Source organism: Oncorhynchus masou, chromosome 31, assembly GCF_036934945.1.
Source record: "Oncorhynchus masou masou isolate Uvic2021 chromosome 31, UVic_Omas_1.1, whole genome shotgun sequence".
Lineage (NCBI taxonomy): Eukaryota > Metazoa > Chordata > Actinopteri > Salmoniformes > Salmonidae > Oncorhynchus > Oncorhynchus masou.
The window spans coordinates 78,622,724-78,645,164 of record NC_088242.1 but is presented as its reverse complement, the minus strand read 5'-3'; the positions used below and the strand labels follow the sequence as shown (position 1 = coordinate 78,645,164).

The following is a 22,441-nucleotide window of genomic DNA, read 5'->3' as shown; positions in this document are numbered from 1 at the left end:
GAAAAAAGGAGAATTGGGTATTTAAGGTGATGTTATACCACAGGGTCAGGATCTCAGTCTAGAGATCAGCCTAGCACCTTTTGGTCCTAGTTATTCTCAAGAGGTGCTTGAATTATTTCATTTTTTTCTATTAAATGGTACTTGCGCAAATAGTCTGGCCCTTGGACGACGACAGTGATGAGAATGTTGACGAATGCCCAACAATGGCAAAATGCTTGACAACTGGATACCTCCGGCAGTTTTTTGAAAACGGGAATCAAGTTCAATACCTATGTAGACATTCAGTTTTGCTATAATAGTAGTGTGTACTATAAAAAAGTACAAACTACTAAAGTAGTGGAATGATTTTGTTCTGTTCATTATTAGCCTTAAGAGACATGCTAATGATGCTCCTCAAATTCTGGGTTGGGTGGATGATCCTGACGCAATCAGTGAAGGTTACAGTGAATGATGGCAGCCTTCCAAAAGCCTCAAAATGCTTCCAGACCCTCCACCTACCAGGGCACCATCACCAGTACATTCTGTAAAGACTGGATTTCTTCAATCAGCATAGCAGACACATGGTTAGTTTAGGAACCAAAATCTACCAAACAAATAGTTGGGGAGTGACTTGGGACCGGACGTAAGTGAGATTTAAAAAATCCAGAAAATCACATTGTAGGATTTTTTATGAATTTATTTGCAAATTATGGTGGAAAATAAGTATTTGGTCACCTACAAACAAGCAATATTTCTGTCTCTCACAGACCTGTAACAACTTCTTTAAGAGGCTCCTCTGTCCTCCACTCGTTACCTGTATTAATGGCACCTGTTTGAACTTGTTATCAGTATAAAGGACACCTGTCCACAACCTCAAACAGTCACACTCCAAACTCCACTATGGCCAAGACCAAAGAGCTGTCAAAGGACACCGGAAACAAAATTGTAGACCTGCACCAGGCTGGGAAGACTGAATCTGCAATAGGTAAGCAGCTTGGTTTGAAGAAATCAACTGTGGGAGCAATTATTAGGAAATGGAAGACATTCAAGACCACTGATAATCTCCCTCGATCTGGGGCTCCACGCAAGATCTCACCCCGTGGGGTCAAAATGATCAAAAGAACGGTGAGCAAAAATCCCAGAACCACACGGGGGGACCTAGTGAATGACCTGCAGAGAGCTGGGACCAAAGTAACAAAGCCTACCATCAGCAAGGGCATTGAAGATGAAACTTGGCTGGGTCTTTCAGCATGACAATGACCCCAAACACACCGCCGGGCAACGAAAGAGTGGCTTCGTAAGAAGCATTTCAAAGTCCTGGAGTGGCCTAGCCAGTCTCCAGATCTCAACCCCATAGAAAATCTTTGGAGGGAGTTGAAAGTCCGTGTTGCCCAGCAACAGCCCCAAAACATCACTGCTCTAGAGGAGATCTGCATGGAGGAATGGGCCAAAATACCAGCAACAGTGTGTGAAAGCCTTGTGAAGACTTACAGAAAACGTTTGACCTCTGCCATTGCCAACAAAGGGTATATAACAAAGTATTGAGAAAAATAAATTTTGTTATTGACCAAATACTTATTTTCCACCATAATTTGCAAATAAATTCATTAAAAATCCTACAATGTGATTTTCTGGATTTTTTTTCTCATTTTGTCTGTCATAGTTGAAGTGTACCTATGATGGAAATTACAGGCCTCTCTCATCTTTTTAAGTGGGAGAACTTGACTAAATACTTTTTTGCCCCACTGCATGTGCCTCGACACAATCCTGTCTTGGAGCTCTATGGACAGTTCCTTTGATCTTGTGGCTTTGTTTTTGCTCTGACATGCACTGTCAACTGTGGGACCTTATATAGACAGGTGTGTGTCTTTCCAAATCATGTCCAATCAATTGAATTTACCACAGGTGAACTCCAATCAAGTTGTACTGTGATATTAGCAAACATTTACAGAAATCTGTTTTTGCTTTGTCATTATGGGGTATTGTGTGTAGATTGATGAGGGGGAAAAAAACTATTAATCAATTTAGAAAAGGCTGTAACGGATTTCCTCCTCTTCTTCTGAAGAGGTGTAGCAAGGATCAGACCAATACGCAGCGTGGTAAGTGGCCATGTTTTAATAGAAAAGACTGAACATGACACAAATACAAAATAACAAAGTGAAATGGAAACTAAACAGCCCCGTGTGGCACAAACACTGACAAAGGAAACAATCACCCACAAAATACCCAAAGAATATGGCTGCCTAAATATGGTTCCCAATCAGAGACAACGATAAACACCTGCCTCTAATTGAGAACCAATCTAGGCAACCATAGACCTATATAAACACCTAGAAGGACACAACCCCATAAATCTACAAAACACCCTAGACAGTACAAACACCCTAGAGGAGACAAAAACACACATATCGCCCATGTCACACCCTGACCTAACCAAAATAATTAAGAAAACAAAAAATACTAAGGTCAGGGCGTGACAGTAACGTATCAATGTGGAAAAAGTTAATGGGTCTGAATACTTTCCGAATGCACTTTACGTTGAATATACACACGGATTGTGATAAACATATTTACAGAGTTAAGAAACAAATCTCACTCCATACTTCTTCCCCTGGAAACGTATGCTGCCTGCATGCTTTCTTGCAGTGACTGTTTTGTGTGAGTGAGTGTGTGGTTTTAAAACAAAGGGTAGCCTACTAGTTGATAGCTGCTCTGAATCTCTGATGCTCTATTCAAAGCATTCAAGGAAGTGTGTCTTTGAGAATGACCGTTAAAAATGTTTGATCCCTGGGTAAATACCGTAGGGTTGCAAAATTCTGGGAACTTTAATAATAAATTCCCTGGTTTTCCAGAATCCTGGATGGAGGAATCCGGATTTCCTGTTTATTCCCTCCTGATTCCGGGAACGTCCCAGAATTTTGCAACTCTAACTATAAGTATTGAAGCTCCTCATATGAACAAAGGAAAGCGGGAGAAGAGGGATGAGGGAGGGAATGTGGGGCAGCTAAGGTGAAGGGAGGAGAAGACAGCGTGAAATGGAGTGAGACAGACAGGAGACATATGCTCTGAATGTAAATCAGCTTAGCTTAGCCGCCCAGTCCCATCAACCCCCTAGCTGCCTCCCCCTCTCCCCCACCCCCTTTCCTCCTCCAGCATCCTCAATCTCCAAAACTGGATCTCAGTAAGTCTATACACAGCTGTTCCCCTTCCACACTCCTCGCTAGAACAATAAGCACCCCATCCTCCTCCCCCAGTCCACTCTCCTGCTCCTTAGCTTTATCCTCTAAGGAGCTATGGCTTCAGCAGCTTCCTCTGCATTACGCCAACCAGCCGGAGGGAGGGTGGAGACAGGTTCGTTGTGAGTGAGTGAGTGTGTGTGTTTGTGTACATGCAATGTGGTCTACAGTACAATGGATGGATTTAGGTCTAGGTCAGGGCTCTCCAACCCTGTTCCTGAAGACCTACCGTCCTGTTGGTTTTCAATCCAACCCCTGTTGTAACTAACTGGTTCACCTTATCAACCAGCTAATTACTAGAATCAGGTGAACTCAATTAGGGTTGGAGAGAACCTGCAGGACAGTAGCTCTCCAGGAACAGGGTTGGAGAGCCCTGGTCTAGGTCTTCACACTGCAATGTACAGTGCATCATGTCTACAGGGCTCTCTGTATACGGCTTATGTACTATTTGTTTGTGACTGTGTGGTGTGTATGTATTTTTATTTGTGTTAAATTGTTTCATTATTGTGGTTGCTAAGATAGGTTGTCTTGTTTGTATTTTCTAGGATTCTAGGGGTGTTCGTGAAGTGGTTGTTGAGTGAATGAATGTGCCACTGTTTTAGTGAACATGTGAGTATGAGCTGGAGAGTGAGGCCTTGGTATACGCAGTCCACGTGAGCTGACCACTGTGTCTTTTTTGGGCTACGACTTTGTATGCTTAAATATAGCCCTTGAATAGAGAGGATAGAGTTGGAGAGAAAGAGAGAGAGAACAAACTACTTTCCTCCTATTTGATGTGTTTGGGGAGAATGCCAAATCTCTGTTGGTAATATACTGTATGCAAATGACTCTGAGTGTGGAAGGAGTTTATCAGCTAAATATTACATGAATAATTCAATACAGTCAAGATATTACATTGTCTCATATAATTTTGATGGAACTGTCTTTGACTGCTGTTAATGCAATGCTATTTCTGTATTATCTGGGTGTAACTTACGTGTCACCCCATGTTCATCCAATAGCAGGAGCAATACCCACTGGGGTAGATGGGAGTTCATGGCGCTATACCACAGGGTATACAACACAATAATGTGTGGCATTTCAAACCCTTAACCAATATCACAATGCAAAACTTGTTGGCCAGATACCCACACAATGTATGTATTGTCTATCTCATTATTTCTCTATAGACACACACAACTCTGGAAATGCTCCACAAACAGAAACACAGTAAGTATACAGACAGGCACACACATTTATCACGGGCCACTGCGGGCAGGGTGTGTGTGTGTGTGTGTACATTGGCCTTGCAGAGAGGAGATCTGCTGATGTGTGACAGGCAGTGGGCCCAGCTGATTGACAATAGACCACAGAGCATTCTGGGAAATAAGATAAGCCACAGTCCTGTCCCTGTGTGTCACAAATGTAGGGGATTGCGGACAGGGGGGGGAGTGACAGAGAGAAGGAAAGAGATAATGATAGAGAGGGATAGCGGAAGAGATGGAGAGGGGGAGAAAAAGTAAGAAAAGAAAGAGTGACAGGGAAGTGGAAAACCACACAAACAAGGATATGTATCTTCTTACTCCTCTCCCCTCTTACTCTTCATCAGCCATCACTGTATCACTCTCTGTACTCTTCCATCAATACCAGTCAGTTTCTCTTTTTATTTCTTCTCACTATCTCAATCAATCTTTTACCCCCATTTATTTTCAGCCTCTCATCGGTCTCCTTCTCCCTCTCCCTATGTGTCCAGTCATACCTGGCCTTAAATGTGCCCCAGAAAGCAGACTGGTCATATGTGACACGTAGCCCACAGGGTCACCTTCAGCCCCAGACAGACCAGTCAGTCAGTCACACAGGGCTGCCCAAGACTACAGGCAGACAAATATCTCAGCCAGCCACACTGACAATCACACAACCTGGAGCCAGGCAGGCACACAGGGAAAAGAACAGCAAACAGGCACCCCATAATGTCCTAGAAAGGCTGATTGTATACCTGAATCGACTTTGAACATACTGTGCTCAGGGAGTCAAGACAGGTATACATGGGACTCGTTTCAGGAAACTAGGTGAATGTCGTCACTACTTCACCGTAGAAGCATTTGAATGTAAACATGTCTTTTTTTATCTAAATCCATTTTTTGGCAGAAATGCCTTCTGGAACATGTGAACTTTCGTGTGTCTTAATAACAAACTTGTATGCCATCTGTAAAATACGAATAAAATGGTTAAATTACGAGCCTAGTTGGTTTAGCCAAGGAAAAAGAGGTTGAAACTTCCCGCTAGCCCTAAAAAAGACAGGAGCCTTCCCTCTACCATTTTCTATCTCTGTCTCTACTTTTATCCAATGTAAAAAACACAATTTCAAATGTTGCTATATACTGTAAGAATGAATCAAGTCGTTCGGTCACATTTACAGTGCCAGTCAAAAGTATGGACACACCGACTCATTCCAGGGTTTTTCTTTAATTGTACTATTTTCTACATTGTAGAATAATAGTAAAGACATCAAAACTATGGAATAACACATATGGTATCATGTAGTAACCAAAAAAGTGTTAAACAAATCAAAATATATTTCATATTTGAGATTATTCGAAGTAGCCACTTTTTGCCTTGATGACAGCTTTACACAAAAAACTATTGTAGCGCTAATGACATACAGACACTATCTATGTATTTGGCTACTGTATGGTACATGTAGATCAGGCTTTTCTTGTTTGGATACTGTGATTACTTGAGTACAAGCAGGTCAAGCCATTGATATAGAAATACAGGATTCTAATTCTATTTCTATATCTACTGTATTTGACAATTATGAACTCCAGTACTATCCTATCAGACAGACAGACAGACAGACAGACAGACAGACAGACAGACAGACAGACAGACAGACAAGTAGTAGACTAAGTAGTGCTATGGAGAGAGTCAATGGAGGGAATAACACACCACCGTGACCCCAGCTCTGGTACTAGAGAGACGGGCCACATAGAGTTCACAGCTACATTCCTACAGTCACAGCCAGCATCATTTGAGTAAGAGGAGGAAGAGAGGCTACATGAACCAGAGAGAGATGGAGGGATGAAGAGATGGCAAGAATTTGAAGTAGGAAAAGAGAGAGACGGGGAAGAGGAGAAGGTTTCAGAGATTCACATGGAGGAAAAGTGGCAGACGTGAGGGGAAGGAAGCAGAGATGAGGAGGGAGGAGGCCATTTGTATGAGGAAGGGTGTCTCACCGTTGTAGGACAGGCGGGGCTTGCTTAGACACATGATGAAGTGCACCTCCATCTCATTAGACGCCACAGACTTGGAGCAGACAGGACACTTGAACCCTGTGGAGAAAGAGAAGGAGGATTGGTTAGACTTTAGTGTATGCATGTTACACTGGCTCTTTGGCTCTCACTGCCACCATCCAACTCACAACAGTGAATAAGTGAACCAAATGATCCTAGATTATTACAAACCAGTGTTCCCAACTAGAATGGGGCGCCACAAACAGTGGCATCAACCATGTAGACTCACATTGAATCACTCTGTCTGTGTCTCTCTGTCTTTCTGTGTGTGTCGGTCTTTTCAAGTCATTCCCCGTTGCATGTAATACAGACCTGTCTCTTATTCACTATGTAATAAACATGTAGTCATCTGTAAAAATGATGAATGTTAACCTGCATATGAAAAGACATTGCCGATGAAAATGAGCTATGTTGCTAAATCTGGTAAGATAATTGTTGTACATGGTCCCTGAATAATAAAAAATGAAATGTTGATACAAATGAAAGATGTAGAATGTGTATATCCCATTCCAAATAGCAGACATAAATTACTGCAAAGCTCTATCTTAGCTATCTCCCTTACGATGTTTGTTTTCAGCTTTGTGAATATTACAGAATTAGCAAAGCACATAAAAGGAGATTACATCAATTCCTGGCGTGGCTCTCCCTCCAACCACATGAGTTGAGTTTTGCATCATGAGTCCTCAATACTGTTTTAACACAGACACCAGTAGTGTTCAGATGGCTGCACCCAACACTTCACATGTACACAACTACCATAAGCACAGACACCAGGGCTCTGTCCAAACGGCACCCTATCCCCAACCCTGGTCGAAAGTAGTGCACTATAAATGGAACAGGGTGCGATTTGGGACTCAACTCAGTAGTGTTTAACTGGCCGCTGCATCAAACCCTGTACATTTACACATTTACCATCCCAGATCCCCAGCAAAGGGCTGGACTTGCCAGTCTTTTTGGGCACAACAGCAGGCCATTATCACGTTGGTCATTGAACCACTCAGTTCAGGGACCGCGCTGTGCTGTGTGTACATTGCCAAAAAAAGCTCAGCTGTGCCAAAATCAGCTTGTTTTTGGTCCAATGACAACTATATAATCATAAAGGTTGTTGCTATTTATTCCTCGTTATGTATTTTCTCTTTATTCAGACAATATTGAAAGTACATGTTGGGATACAGGTAGAGGAGAGATCGCATGAATGTGTCAGGGGTGGGTTTTGTACCCATATCATTCATGTATACTTGGGAGACTGCAGCACCATCGCTGCTCCACGCTCCCGCGCCAGAATGTGTGTTTTAATGTTAATGTTAAGTCAATATTTATTCATTCCTTCGGTGGGATCAGAGTCTAAACTCTTACTCTGAGACTTGTCTGGTTGGTCTGAGTCTGTCTGGGGTTCACCTAGAAAGCATAAAGCAATAACCAGACAGACCAGCACAGTCAGGAAGAGATGGAGAGATGAAAACACCCCGTAAAGGCCTCAAGCTGAAGTGAATGAGACAGCTTTATAAATGAGAGAAAGAGAGTAAGGGGGAACTTGAACTAAACAGCAAGTATGACAAAGGGATGAGGGTGGGATTGATAGATAGAGGGAGCAACTAAGAAAGATAAAAGTAAACCTAGTCAGTCAGTAAACTGAAGCCCCACCCCCCGTGACAGCTGACCCACATTTCCCCTGGTTGCTATTTTCAGCCCTCACTTAGGGACAGACAGAGAGAGGAATGGAAGACATTTTAGAAACAATAGAGGTGCAGGAGAAAGGTAGAGTGAGGACTTTCTATGAGAGATGGTTGGATGTGATGGACAGAGACCGTCCATGGATCACCTCCCAGAAGGCAAGAGGCCAAAGAGGCCCTATCTGTAAATGGCAATGCAGACAGTATATGGCAACCGCTCTGACCATTTCAATGATCAAAGAAATGTTCAGAGTTCACATGACGATACTCTGGACCTCTTTTTGTGTGTGTGCTCATCCATCCACTGGCAGCACTGAAAAGAAATCAGTCTCTGAGAACATAATGTAACTGAGAAATACCACTCGTTGCTTGGAACAACTTCGTACGACTTCTAGGGTGGTGCTGGGAACTAAAGTTTACAGTAAGTCATGGGGGATTAATTGTATTCTAGGAAACTGTGAGGTTAAATAGGGACCATTAAAGTAAATCACAAGACTGCATGAAAACATACGCAAACAAAGATATCCCCTACAGTGAACACAGTGTGTTTCATGAACACAGAGCTGGCCCTTCATCAAACCACTAACAAGACATACTTCATACTGGCAGAGAGAGCACAAATATCTACACAATACAATGTCCCAACCTGAAACTAACCATCACAGCAGATTCATTATACCCTACTAAGTAATAGTACAGCCACTGTTTACTTACCCTGAACAATGTACAGTATAGTTGTCACACTGTATAGATATCAAGCCAATGGTATAGGCCTAGTAACTATGGAGTGGACATGCTCTGTTTCTACAGAAGTGAAATAGAGCCGTCACACTGTGCTCTGTTAAAGTGTCCCATGGCACCTCTCCACAAAGCTGACACATTTCTCAACCCAAGCCAACTGACTCAATCTTTACTCCGTGCATTTTTTATGATACCTCTGTAGTCCTGCCCCATTCCCCATGGTCAATGATTAAGAATTAAAATCCTTACAAAAATACTTGTGTCTCGGAAGCTCATAAAATGTCAATGACTGGCCACCAGCATTATGATAGCTTCCTTCCTTAGGATCATTACCCTCTCAATATATTCCCACTCCTCTCCATGTGTTAGACAGAGTAGAGAGGGAAAGCCATATCCTCTTTTAGGCGATGTTAAACAGCATTTACCCTTCTTCAGAAGTGCTTAAAATGTAAATGACTGTGATTTGAGGGTAAATTGTGAACATTACCCTCCCCATACCCGCCAATGTTGTCTACACTTAGACTGAATCAATACAACAAGCTATCACAGTCTCACTGTAGTTTTAGACGTTTTTTCATTTTTCTTCAAATGTGAACTGATTCAGGAAACTACGCGTATTCCGCAAGTCACGACAGGAGAGCTGTTTGAACGTAAAAAATGTATTTTTTTAGCTAAATTAGTTTTTGGGCAGAAATGCCTTCTTGAACATGTGAACTTTCATGTGCCTTAATATAAAACCTGTATGCCATCTGTAAATATGAATCAAATTGTTAACTTACGAGCCTAGTTGGTTTATCCACAGAAAAAGAGAGCAATCTTCCCGCTAGCCAAGATTGGCTGAGATAATGAGTGGGCTGGACATGCCGAGAGATTAGTTTGGATTGGTCTGCCATGTAGCATGTCTGTCTATTGGAGCTGGTGAGTATGTTTAGATAATCATGTGGAACGTGGCTTTAAAAAAAGTATTGTGTAGTAAAACTGCATAAACCTAATGTCAAGTTAAAGTGTACTGTTAGCTAGCTAACGTTAGCTGGCTAGCTTACTAGCTAAGGTTATGTGCATGCTCTCCACTTTCTGGAGGACCGAGTTTTGAAATCAGTGAAATTCGAGTATGATAGCTAAGGAGATGGAGAAATCACCAGTCTGGATTACATCGTCAAACTAAGGGCAACGATGCGTGGCATCAGACAGGAGACACGTCCAACCATGATGTATACTGGTATGATTTTCAGATATTACACGTTTCTATTTTTGACAGAAAGTGGTTTCATTTCAAGTGTACTGTTAGCTAGCTAACGTTAGCTGGCTGTGTCGCTAGCTGATGTTATGTGTATGATCTTATTATTCGTATGTCAGACACATTTGTTTGACTAGTTAAAGCCATAGAACCTGGTTGGTTAGCTACCTGCAGATTCATGAGGGTAGTAACATCATGAGTTGTGATTATGGTTCATTGTTTAGCTAGCTAGCTTACATGTCTTAACAAAAGACTCCACTCTAATGTTAGCTGGCTGGTTCGCAAACTAATGTTATGTCATGCTTTGGGATTCATTGTTTATCTAGCTAGCTATCTAGCTACATTTCTTAACAGTAGACTCTCGTCTTGGTGTGCCAGAGCGCAGAATAACTGATGCATTTTTTAATGCTCAAAACCCGTTGAATATGAACGGTGTCAGTAAACGTCAGCAACAAAGTGTTGTACAATTGAGTGATTTGTTCTCTCATTATGTGTCTGGAAGTAGCTAGCCAATGTTAGCCAGTTGGCTTGGGTGCTTGACAGAGCGATAGGGCGAGTAATGTTCAGTGAGCTGTTCTCTCTCTCTCTCGCTTAGATATCTGGAAGTAGCTGGCAAGTTAGAACATAATGGTTGGAGATGAGTGGGGCTAAGGCTTAAGAGGGTGTGAACAATGCTGAATGGGTGTAGACAAAGAAGGGCTCTCCAATAGTACTACTAAAATATTGAAAGACAGTTTTCTCAAAGGTGAGTTTACAAGTTTATCAACTTTCAAAGCAGAATTACTTTCCCATTGTTTCCTCAAATGCAGTGAATGATATTCAATTGTGTAGCTCTGCGTTTCTACTTTCATCCAGTGTAAAAAAAACAGAAATTTAAATGTTACTACATAAGACCGAATCCAGGTGGTAAGTCAATCGATAGTAAGGCAGTGGATAGTAAGGCAAGGTCATGCATCTGACATAATCGTTCACTCATGTGGCACAAACACCACTGCGTAATTACAATTAATTCAACTCATTTACTCCATAGTCCAAAACTGTGAATCTCTCTTCTCATTCAAGGAAAAATGTTAGCCAGATGAACCTGGGACTGAAACTTCAACTGGAAAACAAGGAAGGAAATGCAATGATATAGTTTTCTAGTTTCAAATGAATGAAGTACTAACTTTTAGACCTTAGTTTTCAGATGTTTCCAAAGACCTTCATCATGACTCATCCTCAGCTTCCAAGCCAACATACCATTTTCATTCATTGTAGCAATTCATTTAGACAAATGTTCTGCTTCTGTCTTGAGCTTGAATTGACTTTATAGCAATCATGAATCTGTACGCTACATGAACCATGCATCTCTAGTTTAATGGATTTCCGTGTTATATTCTGAAGCATTCTGCATAAATGATATATAATATTTGATGGTTGATATAGATTAGAATATCAAAAAAATAACATGTATTAGATCAAAGGAGTCGGTTTCAGTGGGTTTAAAATCCATGGATGCCTACCCACATGTTCTCTTAAGCCTTCCATAAACATAAACATCTATAGGGAGTCTTCACATTAAGAAGACGCCCTCAGGGGCAGATCATTGGCTTTCAAAGTCCCAATATCAATATTCAGATACATATTTTAATATCACTCACTTAGCTCATTGGTATCAATTTGAAGCAAACCGGCTCGATTCGGTCCTAAATATCATACACTGCAGTTGAGGAACAATGGGATAGTAATTCTGCTTTGAAAGTTGATAAACTTGCAACCCCACTTTTGAAAAAATGGCCCTTGAATGTTTTGGTACACATAGTGGAGCTCTTTGTCTACACCCATTCAGCATCGTTCACACCCTCTTAAGCCTTCGCCCCAACCATCTCTTTCACATGTGAAGTCATGTGCTGAACAGAGTGAGTAAGGAAGTGTAGAAAACAACCAAAGATTTCAAGACTAAAAGTGGTGTAAGTGGTAGCAAAAACACACTTTATCTAGTCCTTGACCTACAGTATATCCTTATCTGCAGGTCATGTTGTTCTTCACATTTCCGTCTCTGGTAAACACACACTATATCAAATAAAAATCTAAGTTTGTCACATGCACAGGACACAGAATGTGTAAACAATACAGTGAAATGGCTACCTGCATATTTGCCTAGTAGCATCATCAAAAATAGAAAGTGTCCAGATAAATATTGTCTAAATATTATAGAATTATTAGGTGATTTTTACCCAGACACACAGGGTCATTAGAAATAAAAGCTATAACCACCCCCAGCCACATCTAGCTAAGTGGATGGGTCACTATTGTCTAGACATGTACACATGTTTATGAAATACAATAGATGACCGTAATCATCCCCAGATACACCTTGCTAACTTGATGGGGCATGTAAACATCTGGCGAAGTGGAGTCTTTTGTTCAGACATGTAGCTAGCTAGCTAAATAATTAACCTAATTGTGCTTTCAAAACATCTGGGAACTTGGAAAAATACAAGGTCAAATCATGACGTCAGTGATCTTCAGGTCGGAAAGTAGGAACTCTAGAAAGAGGCCTGAGTTCCTGAGTTAGAATTCAAAGTTGGAAGACCATTCAAAGAGATTTTTCAGAGTACCCAGTTGTCTTGAACGCACTGAAGTCAGAAGTCGGTGATTTCTAAATTCAGAGATCCCATTTGTTTTGGACACGGAAATAATCCCAACTAGGGCTGTTATGGTGACCGTATTACCGCCACACCAGCGGTCACGAGTCATGATGGCAGTCAAATTCCACGTGACCGTTTAGTCACAGTAATTAGGCTTCTCCAAGCTCTGATGCTGCTGATGGTCATTAGTAGCCCATCAAATGTGCTAACTGCCTGATACTCAGCACTCTATTGTCCCTCTAATCACTCTGACATCAATGACAACGTAATCAAATATCTATAGGCTATGCAATTGCATGAGAAAACAGAGTGATGGCCTCTATTAAAAAGAGGAGGATCCCATCATCTTTCTATAGGCTAGGCATACTATATTTATTTATCAACTTTGCTAATATTAACCACATTGCTTCTATTTACAACAGGAGTATAGCCTACCTGGCTGGCATGCAAATGAACCACCTGGCATCCTTTCACTCCCTCCTCTCTACATTTTCCTCCTCTGTCTCTGCTGCTAAAGCCACTTTCTTCCACTCTAAATTCCAAGCATCTGCCTCTAACCCTAGGAAGCTCTTTGCCACCTTCTCCTCCCTTCTGAATCCTCCTCCCCCTCCCCCCCCCTCCTCCCTCTCTGCAGATGACTTCGTCAACCATTTTGAAAAGAAACGACATCCGATCCTCGTTTGCTAAGTCAAACGACACCGCTGGTTCTGCTCACACTGCCCTACCCTGTGCTCTGACCCCCTCTCTCTCCAGATGAAATCTCGCTTCTTGTGACGACGGCCGCCCAACAACCTGCCCGCTTGACCCTATCCCCTCCTCTCTTCTCCAGACCATTTCCGGAGACCTTCTCCCTTACCTCACCTCGCTCATCAACTCATCCCTGACCGCTGGCTACGTCCCTTCCGTCTTCAAGAGAGCGAGAGTTGCACCCCTTCTGAAAAAACCTACACTCGATCCCTCCGATGTCAACAACTACAGACCAGTATCCCTTCTTTCTTTTCTCTCCAAAACTCTTGAACGTGCCGTCCTTGGCCAGCTCTCCCGCTATCTCTCTCAGAATGACCTTCTTGATCCAAATCAGTCAGGTTTCAAGACTAGTCATTCAACAGAGACTGCTCTTCTCTGTATCACGGAGGCGCTCCGCACTGCTAAAGCTAACTCTCTCTCCTCTGCTCTCATCCTTCTAGACCTATCGGCTGCCTTCGACACTGTGAACCATCAGATCCTCCTCTCCACCCTCTCCGAGTTGGGCATCTCCGGTGCGGCCCACGCTTGGATTGCGTCCTACCTGACAGGTCGCTCCTACCAGGTGGCGTGGCGAGAATCTGTCTCCTCGCCACGCGCTCTCACCACTGGTGTCCCCCAGGGCTCTGTTCTAGGCCCTCTCCTATTCTCGCTATACACCAAGTCACTCGGCTCTGTCATAACCTCACATGGTCTCTCCTATCATTGCTATGCAGACGACACACAATTAATCTTCTCCTTTCCCCCTTCTGATGACCAGGTGGCGTAATCGCATCTCTGCATGTCTGGCAGACATATCAGTGTGGATGACGGATCACCACCTCAAGCTGAACCTCGGCAAGACGGAGCTGCTCTTCCTCCCGGGGAAGGACTGCCCGTTCCATGATCTCGCCATCACGGTTGACAACTCCATTGTTTCCTCCTCCCAGAGCGCTAAGAACCTTGGCGTGATCCTGGACAACACCCTGTCGTTCTCAACTAACATCAAGGCGGTGGCCCGTTCCTGTAGGTTCATGCTCTACAACATCCGCAGAGTACGCCCCTGCCTCACACAGGAAGCGGCGCAGGTCCTAATCCAGGCACTTGTCATCTCCCGTCTGGATTACTGCAACTCGCTGTTGGCTGGGCTCCCTGCCTGTGCCATTAAACCCCTACAACTCATCCAGAACGCCGCAGCCCGTCTGGTGTTCAACCTTCCCAAGTTCTCTCACGTCACCCCGCTCCTCCGCTCTCTCCACTGGCTTCCAGTTGAAGCTCGCATCCGCTACAAGACCATGGTGCTGCAGTACCTCCAGGCTCTGATCAGGCCCTACACCCAAACAAGGGCACTGCGTTCATCCACCTCTGGCCTGCTCGCCTCCCTACCACTGAGGAAGTACAGTTCCCGCTCAGCCCAGTCAAAACTGTTCGCTGCTCTGGCCCCCCAATGGTGGAACAAACTCCCTCACGACGCCAGGACAGCGGAGTCAATCACCACCTTCCGGAGACACCTGAAACCCCACCTCTTCAAGGAATACCTAGGATAGGATAAAGCAATCCTTCTCACCCCCCTTAAATGATTTAGATGCACTATTGTAAAGTGGCTGTTCCACTGATGTCAGAAGGTGAATTCACCAATTTGTAAGTCGCTCTGGATAAGAGCGTCTGCTAAATGACTTAAATGTAATGTAAATGTAAAAAAGTGTCCTCAATTCGCTATTTAAGTGCACAGATTACATACATTTTTCCACTGCCCATTTTGAGACAGGTGCATGATAATGGACCATTCTAAATCAAAACTAATTTCACACATTATTATTTAGTATGTGGAATAGTGTGATGGGTGAAAATATTAGCTTGTGAATGATATATTAGCAGTTTAAGGTAAGAAACAGCGCACACTTTTTTTCTCGACTTCAAATCACCTCATGTAGCCTAGACCATAGGCCAATATGTTTTGATAAGGTTGTATCACAACTAAAGTGGACAAATAACTTCTTAAAATTAAGCTTAATAATCTGCTTTACAACGGGTATAGCGCCCAAATGGCATACATAAGCAGCATGTGAGTTTCAAATTTGGGGAAGATAATTTTCACCATAAAAATGCACCTTTATAATAAAAGCATTACATTCGTAATCACATCTGTGGTCACTTTTGAGAATGGCGTTAACGCTTATAGCCTACTGCCATGTGCACTTTGCTGCACTTATAATGTGAAGAAATAGCCAAATAGTTTATCACGTTTTAAGCTAAATACTCTCATCTGTTGCATCAGGCTCATTGCTTAAAACAGGTTTTTTGATGCTAGTGGTTTTATTAATTTGGGATCTATCGCATCCCACAACTGTCCCAGACTATGTTTGGAATATTTATTTCTCACACAGAATAGAATAGGTCCACCTTTGTGCTATGGAGGATAGTAGATTGACATAGGCTGGTCTTTTGCAGTTCTTTAGGCCTACTCATCTTGTCGGCTGACGAAAAGTAAATGTGGATAGTTCATCCAATATCTTCAATATGCGCCTCGGAATTGGATAAGGACGTGCGCAGTTGCGTCCCTGATGTATTCGTCTTCACTTGTAGCCATGTGAGTGAGAGGTGCTTCGGCATGCAGCCGGGAGAAGGGAATTATAATTATTATATTTAACCCAAGGTCACAATGGCCACTGGCCGCAAAGGGCATGGATTGTTTTAGGGGGCATTACGGCCACACAAAGGGGATGCAGCCGGGAAATTCGAGGCATTATCAAGTATTTGTCAAATTGTGAATGAGAGACTGATGAAGTCTGTACAGCTTCTCGCAAAACAACAAAGCAGAGCTCATGCCTTTCATGTCATCATTAGAGCTGTACCATGCAGCCTTAGAATGTATGAAAAATCAAAACATATAGCCCGACATTTTTATCACAACTAAAGTTAGATAAATGACTTTAAATTAAGCACATAGGTGGACCTGTTTCTTTGTTAACCGTTCAACACAGACTAGCCACATGTGTTCATTCCCTCAAATCATTTGTAGAAAATATCCTTTTTATTTTATTCAGTTATATTCAACTGTATTCTTTATACTATAAAATAATATACAAATAATGCCACGGAATTCTAAGCAAATGTTGTCCTCTATATTAACAAGCGTAGCCCACAGCCATAAGGCATAGCCAGATCAGGACCTAACATAAGGACAACTCAGAGTATGCTATTCTGTTCTTCTGAAATAGACTACATTTGCTTCATATCATGTTTCTTTAGACCTGTCTAAAATAAATCATGGATTTATTGTGATGGTGTAGGCTATATTACATGGATTTATTAGACTTTTTAAAATATAGATGTTCTAAAGGTCTCCATCATTGGCTTGTAGGCTATGTGTGGATGCAAAATTTCATGACTGCCACAGCCCTCATCCCAACCCATACTACTAGTAATACAAACCTATTATCATAGCTAGCCACCACGCATGAATCTGCAGGTAGCTAAAGCTAACCATCTAGGTTCAATGTTAGCTAGCTAGCCAACATTAGGCTATAACTAGCAATGCAAATGGATTTCTGAAATACAAATAATATTACTAAAGAGATCATGCACGTAATGTTAGCTTGGGAGCCAGCCAGCTAACGTTAGCTAGCTAGCTAACAGTATGCTTTAACTTACAATGAAAATGACTATCTGACAAACTTAGAAATGTGTAATATCTGAAAATGTAGCTAGCTAGACTCTTACCCGTATGCATGTATGCTTCTCCCTCTCTGTCACAGATGCCATGGTTGGCCTTAGTCCGGAGATTTTCAACTCCCTCCGAAAGCAATCAAACGCTATAATTTTCTCCATCTCCTTTGCTATCATATTCTGCTTACACCGGGCATTCCACTTATTTCAAAACTCAGGCAAGTTCTTCCGTGATAACAACACAAATTCAGGGCAGAAATGTTGCACTGTAGTAACACTTTTGCAGTTTTTATTGATATCTTTCAAAAAAGCTGCAGGAGAAAGTATTATCTACACATACTGAGCAGCTCATGTTATAGACCGAAGCATGCTACATGGCAGACCAATCTGAACTCATCTCTTGGTAAGTCCAACCCATCCAGCAGTAGACTATATGGGGAATAGGGTGCCATTTGGGATGCACTCAGAGGAGAGAAGTCACCATTAAAGGTACAGATGGGAGGTCTGTGGCTGCATCTAGCTCCTGCTCTAATCAAATGGCAGGCAAGCAGTGTGACAGCTAGCTAGCTCCCTGTAATTGCCTGCTGTCTAGAAAGCCTCTGTCTCTCAGAAGAATAAACACCTTGCTGTTTCATGCCCTCCTTCTGTCATGTCAAGGACATCACTTGTTTACTGTCTATCACAGGTCATTAGACTAGACAACATGGATAAGCTTATTAAATGAGTGACCTTGTTTGTTAGTGTATGCCTGTGTGCATCTTCTTTCCACGTGTCTGGGCTGGTTGTCCCTCTAATGATGATACTAAATGCTGGAGTGTGTCAGCATGTCTAGAGACCTGTTTAGTCCAGAATACAGGATATTATGCCCATACATGGACTGTAGCCATTTGATTACATCACATCCAACTCAATCGCAACTCAGACAACTCTTTACCTTACCGGAAGGAACAGCAGTTTCCATGGAAACAGCTGAATGAGAAAGGTAAAGACGGAGAGGGAGATGGGGAGGAGGGAGCTGTGAGAGAGACATACTGACCTATTGTTGTGTTCCTTACTAAACTCCTTGATTGCAGGAGGTAATGTGGCCTTAGATACAGGTGAAATGGGGGGTAGAGTGTGGGTTGGAGGGAGGTGTGTAATGGCATTGGGGTGTATTGTGTGGGAGAGACTAGGGTATCATTACACAGTGAATGAGACTGCTTTGCTGTGACGGGAAGCACTAGGAAACGATGTGATTTAGGTTTGTGATGCTTAATGACATAGAAAGCATCCTGTGATCAGTGTGATGCTTGCTATTCAGTGGCATCATCTGCCTTTTTGATTGACAGAGGCTAATGCCCCCTGCTACTGAAGTCAAAGGTTTATCTTTAGAAAGTCTCTGCTGTATAGTGACAGGATTTAGTCCCTGCACCATGGCAACGGTTGCCACTGCCTTTGCCCTCGCCCCCTGTCCTTTTAATTGGCCAGTTGTTTGCACTTGTGGCATCTTTTTATTAGAAAGGTCTGTCGGCTGTCACTCAACAACAGACTGGCTGTGAAACACTGGTGACAGGAAGTCTGTCAGAGGAACATGTCAAGCCTCTCTCTCCCTCTCTCTCTCTTCCCTCTCTCCCTTCTTCCCTCTCTCCCTCCCTCGTCCTCTGCATCTTGATGAAACAAGTGTGTGAGGATATTGCGAGGGTGGTACGGAGCAAGTGTTCATCTTGAAAATAGCAGTGACAAGAAATCACAGACGCAGCAACAGAAACTCCTCACTTAGCCATCCAGTGTAGAGTGTGTGTGTGTGTGTGTGTGTGTGTGTGTGTGTGTGTGTGTGTGTGTGTGTGTGTGTGTGTGTGTGTGTGTGTGTGTGTGTGTGTACACTGTGCTGAGACATTGGGAGAAGAAAGAGAGACAGAGATAGAGAAAGAGTGTGTATGAGCGGAAGGGAAAACATCAATAAATTGAGAATGACCTATATTGTTGAATTCCACTGCCAGACAGTTCAGCACAGATCTTCAGACGTTCAGTTCAGCACATCCCATCATTCCTAAAAGACTTGCCACTAAACCCCAGCCACAACACTGTGTCTACAGTAGCATGTGTGTGTATGTGTTCATGTGTGTTATCATCATTATTTACATTTAAATTAAAATGGCGGTGTACATAAGTGAATGATTGCTTATGGCTTTAATTTTAGAACAATTACATTGGCTTCTGCTCAAAGAGAGTTCAGTCAGTGCTTCTGCTCTGCTCAAATCGGTGAGTGATTACTTAGCTCTGTGATGGGTGAGTGAGCACCATGGGTCTATCACAGGAGGAGAGATTACACAGACCATTGCTAAGGGGTCTCTAATCTGAGAGTGCATAACAACAACAGTAGGTGAGCAATTTACTAAGTAACAATGTGGACGGGACTCTGTTCAGGAACTGGATCAGTGAAACTGTTTGCTCCTGGATCAAGCAGTTGGCTATCAGAATGAGGTTTCCTGCCAGGATCAGACTAATCAGCAGGCATACAATATTAATTAAGAGTATTAATGGAGTATCAATGAGGCTGCATGGAAAATGGCAGGCCAAAACAGTCCAGTTGGTAAATATCAGAAGGCTCTGCAATATTTGTAATGCTTCAAGCCTAAGAAGTGTGTGTGTGTGTGTGTGTGTGTGTGTGTGTGTGTGTGTGTGTGTGTGTGTGTGTGTGTGTGTGTGTGTGTGTGTGTGTGTGTGTGTGTGTGTGTGTGTGTGTGTGTGTGTGTGTGTGTGTGTGTCGGCATGTATACTGTTGTCATAGGGGATTTCTGATGTGACCTTGTGTCAGACGTTGGGTTTTAAAGTATGAATTCCATTGTTTATTATGCTGCAGAACTGTCTACTGTCTACCTGCCATGGTGGCACCTCAGCAGAGTCTTTCATGCTTTGCAGACCGTGAGTACTGTTTTTAGTTTGACTAATCAGTTGAAGGCAACAAGATGTCTGACCAATGCTCCACCGAGATAAGAGAAAGGCTCCAAGAAATTTCCAGAATTTTTTTTTTTTAATGGTTCTTTCAATCAATTCAAATCCATACTATGATAGGAGTGTGACCACACCAGACTGGAGAGTTTGAAATTGGTCAAATTTAAGATGTGGTGTCTCTGTCTTCCTTCTACCCCCCGCCCCCTCACTCCCTCACCACTTCCCAAGGGCACTTGACGGAGGCACCTGTGATCAGCCCTATTAATAGCCATTTTATAGAGAGGACAGAGAGAGACTCCATGTCTTGAAAACAGGGCTGAATTATGTACCTGAAGCAGGACCATAGCCTTATCCGTTATGGGAGCGTCTCAGTCATCAAAAGGAACAGCAGGGTCACCTAGCAATAAAAGGCAAACAGTATGGACGTTGACGCCTGACATTCCCTCTTGTGGGTTGCTGGTTTGGGCTTTGGTAATGAGTGCCTGGGGACCTGAGCCAGTGTCATTAGTATTCTGCAGCTCAGGCCCTGACAAGCCCAGTCAGTGAGACAGATGATAGCTGTGCATCATCTTATGTGTACATAAGATACATAAGGTCAGACACTCAATGAACCCCTGATTAACTGCCCTGATGCACACACATGCGCACAAACACACACGTACATACACACACACACACACACACAAACACAAACGTACACACACACACACACACACAAACACAAACGTACACACACACACATACACACACACACACACACACACACACACACACACACACTAATTCATTAATGAAGTTCCATGGATGGCAGGGAAGTTTGCTGATGACATCAAGGCCTAATGTCATTGTAAGCCCTGATAACTGTGATGTGTGCAGCCAGCCATGGTTGGCTATGTTGATACTTACCACTATGGGCGCTAAACCACCGGGGTGCAATGTGCAGGGGCAAGGTGTCTGCCAACGACCCTCGGGAGCCCAAATAGAGCATACCATCCGTGTGATGCCCGCTGCCCGTTTCCTGGTAGCCGTTACCATGGGCGGCGTTAGTGCCAGACCCCCCTCCAGCCCTGTCCGAGTCTGTTCCTCTGGGGGTATAAAAACCAAAGGGCACCGTAGGACTATGTTCTATGCCCATCCCAGCCACAGAACTCACTGAGCGGCTGCGTAACCCCATAGTGCCACTTGGTCGGTAGTGCCCAAAGTGGGCCGAGGGTGCCACTGCGCTGTCATCCGCCGAGACACCGTGAAAAGCACCCCGGGGCCGCCCTGCCGTACTCTGCTTGCCCCCCATCCAAATCGCCCGATGAAATTGGGTGGGGGCTGTCGAAACGGGGCTCCGCAGAGAGTCGAGAGCCGTCACTGGAATCGCCCCCGACACGCCTGTCTGCAGTGCACTTGATTGCCTCTTGCCAGGGACAAAACGACAGCTTTAAAAAATCCCGGTTGTCAAGTCTGACTAAAGCAGCTGTGTATAACAGACGCAACAGCCCATTTCCCTGACAGGAACATGAGCGACTCGAATGTTTTGATTCAGCTCAACAGAGAAAAACGATCATTTATAGGAGGATGTCAAATGAATGCCAGAAAAACAACTCCCTTTGATGAAGATAAGCAAAACGCAAAACGTTTTCCCCTCACAACGAATGACAAGACAGCCTGCTCCAAATCACAACAGGGATGATGACAAGCACAAAGTGCAACAACGGTTCCGACAGTCGCGCTTCCCTGCAGTAGGCTAGGCTACCCCCCTTTAATGTTATTATTTTTGTCTTGAAGACTGGTTCAACTGATCATAACCATAGCCATGACAACTGTTGCTGTCTGTCTGCCAGTCTGTCTTTCCAACGACATACGTGTGTCCGGGTCCGCTTGTTCTCCGGTTCCCGGAGATTTGGGTCAATGTATGCCGCTCCCCTGCATTCTCATATCCGCGCGCTCGCTCTCACTCCTTGCTGCTGGTAGACAATGGAGGCGTTCAGTGCGCATACTCGGATTAACAATGTAACGCGTGTGAATAGGGACTATACAGTAGTCTATATATATTCTTAATCACGAGTTATTGATTAAAATATTGTCCTAATTGTCTGTTTATCTTTTAGAAATCCAATGAAGGCGCATGTCTGGCTTGCCCCAGGCTACCAAATCAGACGAACGAGGACAGAGATTGCTATGAACTAGTAACGCTGTCATAACCAAATTAACATGCAGATGGCACAGCATTCATGTTTTTTTTTACCATATGCTGAATTATTGAGATTGTTGACAAATGACAATTAGCAGCCTAAAGGTATTTCCCCCAAATAGGCCTACTGGTTATTGGCATGAATTTATCACGCAATTATCATAC

General features: G+C 43.2%; 1 protein-coding gene across 2 annotated transcripts in view; it reads right to left on the bottom strand.

Annotated features, from left to right (window-relative positions):
• Positions 1-22,234, bottom strand: part of LOC135524506 (E3 ubiquitin-protein ligase znrf1-like) — a 42,437-nt gene extending 20,203 nt beyond the window's left edge. For both annotated transcript variants that reach the window (XR_010452963.1, XM_064952095.1), the window contains exons 1-2: positions 21,001-22,234; positions 6,431-6,526 (exon numbers count right to left, since the gene is read on the bottom strand). Coding sequence is in view for 1 of the 2 variants with exons in the window: in XM_064952095.1 (XP_064808167.1) it covers positions 6,431-6,526; positions 21,001-21,385 (481 nt within the window). In the remaining variant the exon portion in view is untranslated. The remainder of the gene's footprint in view (positions 1-6,430; positions 6,527-21,000) is intronic.
• Between the last annotated feature and the right edge of the window lie 207 nt (positions 22,235-22,441).